At 41.1% G+C, this 10,000-nt stretch overlaps 1 protein-coding gene across 1 annotated transcript in view; it reads right to left on the bottom strand.

Moving 5' to 3' along the window:
- Positions 1–10,000, bottom strand: part of LOC138026745 (G-protein-signaling modulator 2-like) — a 30,963-nt gene that overhangs the window by 1,233 nt on the left and 19,730 nt on the right. The window contains exons 11-13 of the mRNA XM_068874202.1: positions 5,824–5,910; positions 3,352–3,559; positions 95–162 (exon numbers count right to left, since the gene is read on the bottom strand). Of these exons, the coding sequence (XP_068730303.1) occupies positions 95–162; positions 3,352–3,559; positions 5,824–5,910 (363 nt within the window). The remainder of the gene's footprint in view (positions 1–94; positions 163–3,351; positions 3,560–5,823; positions 5,911–10,000) is intronic.

Raw genomic sequence — 10,000 nt, 5'->3', positions numbered from 1 at the left:
AGGAATGGGCATGAAAGAGGTCCAAACCTGAAGAACACATTTGAAAAATTGCGAGGGAGATACGTAAAGCGTTTCAAAGAAGTTCTTCACTAACTTGACTACGCAGCACAATTTCATAAAGATCCTCATCGCCATTGTTGTTTTCTCCTTTCCTTGACTTTCCTAATTATTAAAAAAAAAGAGAGAAAACAAAAGAAGAAAATTACACTTGTTTTAGCGCACATTTAAGTCCTCTTGACTTAAGGCAGTTTGTATACATGGCCCCAAACTCCACCGTCTTTTGGAAACATCCCACACAGCGGGTCATGGGTTCCAAGGGTCGTTTACTCTTTGTGTGTCGTCCCACATAATTCATCAACGACTCTTGTCACACTTGGACTACCGACTCTGGGCCTCAGCTTCCCATTGGCAGATGGGAAGCAAACCTACATGTAGCACTGTCATTACAAGGCTGCACTTTACCCTCAGTTACATGATGAAAGTGAACATTGATTCAAACAACAATAACTTTTAACCACATTAAATAATGTTTAGAATCAAACTTGTTGGAAATTTGTTTTAAAGAGAATGTCAATACCCAAATTAAATGATTGTTTTCAAATTCCCGGGTACCATCATCGTGACTAGCGGTATTTAACGTATTTCGTTATCATCCCATTTCGTTCACAGTTAACAATATGGGCGAAGGACCTTCAAAATACAACTACGTTTTTGGCGATTAGTCCATCTCATTCACGTCGTGCACTGGGTGAAGTACCCCGCTAAAAAAAGTCGGTACGAGCGGTTTCAGAACGAAAATAGAGAATGAAAGATTCTCTGCTGCATGCTCAAGTTGTCGCCAAAACCTTAAATTTGGTGATTTCACGTCGTTGGTATGTAGAGTACAGCACAAATATGAGCTAAAATCCGTGCCGCACGATCATTTTTCCTCTTTTAACCAATGATATAATTGTTTTGTCGCTTTGTTGTTGCCGTCGCCGACGTAGTTTCTTAAGTTCTCTATTGTCTATTACGAGGTGTTACGTTTGTCCTGATCGGTAGTACTTCTGCGTCTGAAACCGCTCGTGCCAACTTATTTTTCAGGATTCCTCGCCCACTTTGTACGACGTGAAGGAGATGGAATAATCGCGCAAAACTTACGATAACGCAAAGTTATTTAACGTGACGACAGCGCTATCGTAGATCTTGAAGTCCGTGATCAATGGTCAATCGCAAAAGTGATCATTTCGCACGCCGGGACAGCAGTTTCTAACAGTCTAAACTTCTCTGATACTTATTAATATACAGGGCTTGAAATTGCGACCAATACAGTCGTATTTGTGACTGAATTCTTTCCCTTTGCAACTTGTTTTCATCTTCGCTCTTTCGAAACAAAAGGGTTAGCAGTTGCCGCTTTGCTGCTCTTTTTACTAAAATAAATGAAAAAATGACGAAATTATTTTGTTTCTCGCCTGGAGTTTTGTTTCAATCTGAAGATTGTAGCGTAATTTCGCTATTCCATCGATATCATTCGCCATTTTCAGCGGCTTCTTTCAACACAAGTATTGTGGGCTCATATTTTGTTTTGCTACACCGCTGACAACACAATGCAGCGTGATGAATTTGCCACTAAATTTTGCGAAATTGCGACTACATTTTCGTATCTTGTCGCAAAATTACGACTGGAATTTTTCGTTAATTTCAAGCCCTGTTAATAAGTGTGGTGGTTTCAAGACAAGTTAAAAAGGAAAACACCTTACTTCCGCTTGCCACCCGTGGTTAAAAAGAGCTCCCTTAATCATTCCAGATGGCGGTGCCCGGAAAATAAGCGATTCTGATACAAACAATTTTCATAAACGAACATGATTTATCCCGATTTAAAATTACTCTTTCATATGAATCGAGGATCCTTTAAGACTTCAAGTGTCGGTTTGGCCCGCTTTTCAACCCATGACCGCCTGCACCAAAGTCCAAGGCCCGGTCGGCAAAACGTTACATTAGAAGAAGTCAATCTTAAGCAAAAGAAACTTTCACCAAAGAGTTGAAAACATGAAACAAAAGTTTACGCTCAAGCGATCCTGGATCAAGCTAATCGGCTTTCGAACAACCGGGTCTAGTGGCCTCAGTGGTAATGGTAGCGTCCAAGAAGTGAATGAGTGTTACCTCGTTATTCTTCGCTTTTGATAACGTTCCGAATAGCCACGTTGAATTTGAGGTGAGAAGGGATGAAGGGAATTCGACAGTAAAGAATACGTATTTTTTTCCCTTTCCTCTAATCGTCAGGAGCCCTCGAGTAGGAGCTTGCTTCTCCCACACAAGCCCTATGAGTCAACCTTTGCGCGTATCTTCGAGTTCTTCGGCTCTGCACGCACTGTTTAAATGGCCAATCATAATACAGTCTTTGTCTAACGAAGACAAAAATAGCAAAATGCGAGTCTCCTGCTGAAGGGTTAGTTCTAAAAATAAAAAGATACGCGCAAAGGTTTACTCAAGGACTGATGCTGCATATTGAGGGTCCTACTCATGGGCTCTTCTAATCGTTGGCTGTTTACTCTTCCCTATCAGTTTTCCCTTCGACCTTGGAGATCGGTCGACTGTGCAAACTACCGACATCTTTGTTCGAAACAGCAAGCACAAACTGGTAAAATTATTGTAGCAGTGCAAAGACGCAGTGCAAAGACGGGTACCACCTCGACAATCAAACAGGAAATTAAGAGACTGTCAACAGGCTACTCTAAACAGAAGCCTGCAGGCAACCTCCTTTCTCTTTCCAATCTTCATTTGCTCCAACAATACAAGATGGAGAACATATCTCCAAGAAGAACAGCGATTGTGCTTCCACCAGCTAAAACACTCCAGAACAGCCGGCTATGAAACAGGCCGATTGTCGAGTTCATTTAATTTACACATAGATGGACAACACCCATGGACGATCTCACCGTGTTATGAACATTAGGGAGCTTAAGCACGCGCGTTTTTGAGACGCGCACGGCAACTGGAAGTGAGCTGTTTTCCCTTTTAACTTGTCTTCACACAACAATAGTTACATTGCTCTATATCTTTTCTCCATTACAGATGATTAGTATAAAAACCTGGGAAACACCACTGTCCTCGCACGCGAAATGTTCTTTTCCGGTTGCTGTCCGCGTCTCAAAAATGCGTGTGCTTTAAGCTCCCTATTGAATGGTTGTGAGGCAGGGCCTATGGTTTATCGTCCTTATCCGAGATTACTTAGTCTAGAGAATCTAGCCATTTGGAGACGTCATTACAAAGGCAGCATATTCTTCTGAGTTATTTTAAAACCCTGAGTGTTGGTCCAATCGGAATGTTCATCCCGCGACCTTCCGCGCAGTACTCCGATCCTCAACTTACTTATTACTGGTGGGTCTTCGTCGTCGGGTAAATCACTGCGTTGTTCATCCATTCTGTCTCCCTGAACACGCTCCACCATATCCAACATGTCTTCTGTGCTCTTGCTTTTCGAGATCGGCGGCTCAGGCAGCTCGCACCGCTGTTCGTCCATTCTGTTTCCTTGGCAACGGCTCAGGAACTCGAAGAAGTCGTCCAAGCCGTTGTCTGTCTGCAGATGATACATGACATAAAAAGAAAGCCGATTCAGAAAGTTACCAACAACGATCAAGCAACGACACGTTAGGCACTTAAAGATCTAAGACGAAGACGTGGACGAAAACGCCACTTCAAAATTATAACATTGCATTATCGCAAGGCCTTCGCTATTTTCCACCTCGTCAACGTTGTATAATGTTCGCAAAGTACCCTAAAAAGAAATAGTTGCGACTAGAATGGACTAGAATAAGGTGAAGTACTTAGTTTTGCGTATATAAAGTGCCAAAAGTCTTACTACAGTTTTACTATGGCGTCATCAGAACGATTTATGAAAGCTAACCATTTCGAGTCAGCGCTTGACCCTAATCACTAGTGATCAGTGCCTAACCCAGCAGTTATTCTCTGCCTAAACAGAGCGTTGTTTATCTGTCAAGGCGGGTTAGAGCGACTTTCATATGACCTTGAAAAACAAACGAAAAAACAGAACGTAAACAAAAATGCAAAACATTTAATTGGCTTATCGAACAAAACAAACGAGCGCAAATTTTCATTGGCTCAGCGAACGCGGATAAAAACAACGTTATCTCTTTCGTCATCTCTCCATGGAACTTTCTGGAAAGTTTCGCTTTTACGACATTTGCAGTGGCGTAATGTGATTGGGCAATCCCACGGTATACTCCATATTAGGAGTTTCCTTGGCGGGAATAAGGCGAAGCTTTGTTTTGATCTTGCCAAACATTCGTCCGTGAAACAAATTGCAAACACTTTTTCAAGGTTATGCGAAAGTCGCTCTCATACTGAGGTTGTTAGGTATTATCTGCGGGAGTTAAGATTCTTTGTGTATTGCATTTGCATTATAGTATACCATTCAAATTTAATGATATGGGAATATCTGGAACAAAACGTCAAATTCCCAAAGGGTTTGAATTGGGTACAACATTGGGTTAGTCGATTTGGTCTACTGTCCTTCCAACTGGTATGTTGGCAAATTTACATGGTTGAATAGGCCTCTTAAGCTTGTACGTTTTCTTTTCCCATTGCTATTCTAGGAAAAAGGTCCTTTCAAATGTCGTCTTATGCACGTGCATACGTATGCATAGCTTATGGAGAAACAAAAGGTAGATTCCCTTGGGAACAACACGTGGCCTGAAATGGGAAAACAAAACGTACAAGCTAAAGAGGTCAATTACCACGAAAATAGACTAATTTCGATTAAAATTCAGTCCTACACAAAAGGCATCATCTCGAGGCTCTGGGGAATAAATATAAGGATTTGTATGAGTTCATTCCCCAGAGCCTCGAGATGATGCCTTTTGTTAAGGACTGAATTTTAATATATCGAAAGTGGGCTATTGGAGATGTAAAAGAGCCAATCGGATAGTTTTTATCACGGTGACAATTTTCACTGTAGCCAATGAAAAATGGTCTAGTATCGACCTTTACCAGACCTCACTTTTTCAGACTAAGAAAGAGTGAGATCTGGGTACGAGATTAGTTATGCGAAAGACATAAGCACCTGACGAAAAGTTTTCATGCTTCTCTTAAGACATCCACAACGTGCAGACAATTTTTTTTCCTGGGAAGTTCGCACACGTTTACTATGCCGTGCCACTCAGAATAATGTTGAAATTATTAGAATGATGCGCTCCTAAATAACGTTCTCGTAGCCGTCATCCTTGTCCTTGTCTACGCTGCCTCAAGTTGAAAAAGACCAAACACGAGGTTACGTGGACGAGGAGAGCGCACGACGATAAAATTTAAAGTGTCTCTTTAATCTACACCAATGATATCAGCCGAGGCAAAATCCCTGGGCAGTTGCTCTGGATGTTACACCTCAAACAACTTAGAAAAATCGCGAAATGATTTCAATGACGAAAAGTTTCATTTCCAGATGATTTTCGCACCCGACGTCGTCGTTCTTTCTTAAGCTTCCTGGAAATTTAGTTTCAATCGAGTGAAACCCCGTTACCCTTGAACTTTTAACTTTCACCCGACTGAATCATGATTAAAGTTTTCCTTGGGCTAAACTTCAGAATACCCAGCCACGATTGCGTGACATGGAATTAGCTTAGAAGAAAAGTATCCTAAACATTTATAACAGCTAACCTTAGGCCTAATTAGGCCTAAAGAAACGTTTTTAGACCGGAGCTTAGCTATTATGAAGGTTTAGGATGCTTCTTCTAAGTTTTCCTTCTAAGCTAATTCCATGTCACGCAATCGTGGCCGGGTATTCTGAAGTTGCTTTTCCTTGATATTTAGTTGACATTGGACAAATACCTCTTGGCTGCTAACTCGTACTTGCACATCACTATGGTCCAGCGGTTTTCGTGAAGTCAGAGAGGAAGTGCGAGGTTTGTTATTTCCCTGAAAAGAAAACGAAAATTAGCCCAATGCGTTCACCGTGGGCGAAATGTCAAAGTCCTTGTTGTCAAAAATACCCAGACACCGAACCTCGAAGCATGTTTTATCGCAAATATAAAGTAACATAGCAAGAATACACTTTCGCCCCGAGATTTCAGTTTTAATTAGCCAATATCAAAAGTACCGTAATACTCTTTGTTTGTCCCTCCAAACTTTAGCATCAGCATTGTTTTTACTTTCTATTGGGACTTATAATGGTCCCAAAAGAAACTGGAAACAATGCTTACGCAAAATTTTGAAAGGACAAACAAAGAGTATTATGGTATTTGTGATATTGGCTAATACGCCGCACTTCTTTGTGGGATTTTCAGATCTAAGAAGGCGATATCCACCCTGCCAGCTGAGCCTTTCTTAACTCGACGAGAAAGAAGGACTCGGCAGAAATCGTGTAGATTCTTTATTGAGTATGCGTAAGCCGTTGCTTGGAGACAGTTTCAACCCCAGGCCCAGTCTCAATCGCACTCGTAGACGCCATATTGATTTTCGTACTGAAGGCTCGATTTTGACCTTCGCCTCGTCAAAAATATGATACGCGCGCTGCCTAAACCCGTTTGACCGGAATGACTATCCCAGAAACTTGGGCTGCGGCGACTTGAAAGACTTGACACGATTTCTGCAGAAACTCTCTTGTTCGCCCTCTGGTGAGTTTTGGAGAGGCTCTCCTCGCAGGGTGGGCGATATCGCGATGTCAACTAAAACGTTACTTCAAAATATGACTTTGCACAATCTCGAGTATTTCGCCATTACTCCATCTCGTTAGCGTTGTACACGTAGGCGAAGTAATGTATCCTAAAAACAAATTGGATACGAGCAGATTCACAGTAAAAATAAAGAATGAACGGTTCTCATTTGCGTGCTCACGTTGCCGTCAAAACCTCAAATTAGGGACCTTAGGCAAGGGCGACCACGACGACGCCTACGAGAACGTTGTCTAAAAATATTATTGCTCGTTAGAGCGAGTTTCAATTGAGTGTCGTAAAACCAAAACCAAAATAATTACTTTCGCCAATCAAAAAGGACGGAGACAATCCGGTAAACCAATCAAAAGTCGAAGTAATTACACGTAGCCGACACAAAGCGCGGGAAAATGTACGCGCGAGCCACGATTGGTTTTGGTTTCACTTCTGATTGGTTGAAAAAGTGGCGCGAGAACTTTGAACCAATCACTGAGTGAAGTAATCATAAACCAAAGCAATTCACTAATTACTTTCGACACTCAATTGAAAACCGCTCTACTGTATTAATTCTTCGATTACTCCAAGTCGCGCGGCATGGAAACTGTGAGTCCACATTCCACGAATAAAATTAGCGAGAACGGTGTGGATATTAAGAGCGAAAATTAAAAATTAACGTCAGGTGCTCTCGTCCTCCACATGACATCAAATTCGATCATTTCACGTCTTTGTCAAGACGAGAACGGCAAAGAAGTGTATCAAAATTTAAAACGCACGTTCTCTCAGCCGTCGTAGACGTCGTCCTTGCTTAAGGTTTCTCTTGTTGGTGGTTTCACGTCGTTGCTCGTGCAATGTACCGTCAAATTATTTGCTAAAATGCGTGCCGCACGTGTAACACGATTATTTTTCCTCTTTTAACCAATCATGTTCTTGTTTTGTGGCGCTTTCGTCGACGTCGCCGTCGTAGATCTTAAAGTCCCCACTAAAAGTTGCCAAAACCGGCGTTCGTTGATAGTGAGAGAGGCACCGGGTATATCCGAGATGACAACACAATCCGCTTTGAAAGAATTAAAAATGCGGCGCAAAACAGTTTTGGAGGTCACTGTTAGGAATACCTGGGATGACGGCTGGTTTTGCCAACTTTTACGACGTATGAATGGCGAATTCTCTCGCAGAAAGGGACAAGAGATCTTTGTTATGAGTATATATGCGAAAGCGTGTTATTAGTTTCTTTGTCGTCTTGCAGGGGGCGTCAAAAAAAGTATATTAAGATACAAAATGCACACACTGCGTAAATCTGCAGGTTTGAAGAGTTTTCGTCGCTGTTACTGTTGTTTAAAACTCCCTCTTGTGTCCATGACATGCGCGGAACATTAGCCTCCGGGCGCTAGTATTGGCTGCTTCAAGCCCTGCTAATTTCGAGATGCAAATTTGCGCTCAACGCTCCCTTATCTCAAGAAGTAGGCAGTGGTAATTGTTTGGTAATTGTTTGACTATTGTGTACCCGGTGTTTACTCTATTATACTATATTCAATGTACACCGGTATTCTCTTTTGCCATCAGAGTTAACGTTTCTTTGCATATGTAAAAAATGTACCCTCGCCATGAGAATGTGTTTAAACTGAAAAAAAAGAAGAATTCGAAGTGCAAACTTGCCCTAAACACAACATCAACTCGAGAACAAATCCTCCAAAAAACGCTAATTAGAAGTGCAAGATCGATGATGCATTAACTGTCATAAACAACCTTCTTATTTACAATGGCTAAGGATCGCTTAAAAGTGTCCTCTTTTCTGGTAAACGATGATCTGTGACTTAAGACTGTTTTGACAGTGCTTTGAGTAAAAGTGCTTTGACAATAATTTTGCAATAAGTGCATACAGGAAAAAACACTCCTTGAGTCGTTGTCCGAGTCTTCCATCACTACATCCGCCAATCGTACACAATATGCGCAAATACAGATTGGCCTGGTAAAATACTAAATTATTTCTCCTTCAAAATTTACTTAGAGCGAATGAACTTTTGAAACGCGTGTCGGAAGTCAAGTCACTCCGAGGTTAGGTAAATTGGCAAACGACAGGAACCGAAGAATATCTTGCGGCCGCTACAAATCAATAAAAACATTGCTACCCTAACCACGAAGCAAAGGTGAATTTCAATAATTTCTTTCAGCATATTTAACATTTATATCGACTTCAAATTCCCGACACTGCTTTCAGCTCCGTTATAAGCGTGTAACGATGGTTTCTGACTGGAATTGCATCTTCCATGAATGATACAAGTCAGTGAGTGTTGATTGTATAATGGCTTCTTGGTGAGCGAGGAGACGTAGATTTAAATGATCCAGCCCTTAAGAACTTTCCCTAAATTAAACAGCAAACAATTCCTTGAAATACTGAAATACATACCATCTTAAACTGAAAACCTTAGATTTCAGGTGAAACGATCGCGAAAACTTGCCAAACTTTGAGCTTAAAATCAGCGCCAGTTACAAAGCATATCACCAGAACAACGATCCCAGATCTGGCTATAAAAACGTTACGTCATACGTCAAAGCTAAGTGGTACTTCAAGCGAGAGGTTAAAAATGACGTCAAACCATTCACAACAAGAAAGCAAGGCTCAAGACTCTTTGGAGCAATGCAGCAACAAAAGGAGATCAAACGACAAATCAAAGAATGAACAAGAACGAAAATAGAATCTAATCCGCTCGTAATGAAGACTTAAGCACCGGAAAGAGCGAAAATAACGAGAGAATCTTCTTCATCCTACTTAATTCAAAATATAAACCACCCTGTTTTATACAACGATCCGCACACATCATTTGGTTCTCAAGCCCGAATGTAAATTCACCCCGACTTGACTTCCACAGGAAGCCATTAAAAACTCCTTAACAAATGACCGCTGTCAGAGGTCCAATATCTGAACGTGGCTTTGGATGGAAACAGAAAGAACAGATCATTCTACAACAGCAATACAGAAAGTATGTGCAAAAATGGTTAAGCGACGACGAAAGAGCGTTTTCCTTCCAAATAACTGTAAGAGTTTTGCAAAAAAATTAAGGAAAGAAGAACCAATTGTCGCTTTCATATAATCGAACCCAAAAGGCAGAAAACCGCCAGACCCGCCCCTAAAATAACAAATGAGTGTTTAGAATCTTTGTTTTATTGAGCAGATAAATTTATGGGTTCCTATCGAAGATCAAAAGTCAGAGACTCCTTACACGGCAAAATAAAAAGGCTGTGCTATAAATTCCGAGCGGATGGCCCAATGGATGATCTAATCCTTACTAATACAGAAACTTTTATTTGCAAATATAAACACATAAACGAACTATGACGTGAAACGACTCACGTCGATT

Source organism: Montipora capricornis, chromosome 2, assembly GCF_036669925.1.
Source record: "Montipora capricornis isolate CH-2021 chromosome 2, ASM3666992v2, whole genome shotgun sequence".
NCBI classification, from domain to species: domain Eukaryota; kingdom Metazoa; phylum Cnidaria; class Anthozoa; order Scleractinia; family Acroporidae; genus Montipora; species Montipora capricornis.
Note: the sequence above shows the minus strand (reverse complement) of the source record. Positions and strands in the feature narration are given on the sequence as shown.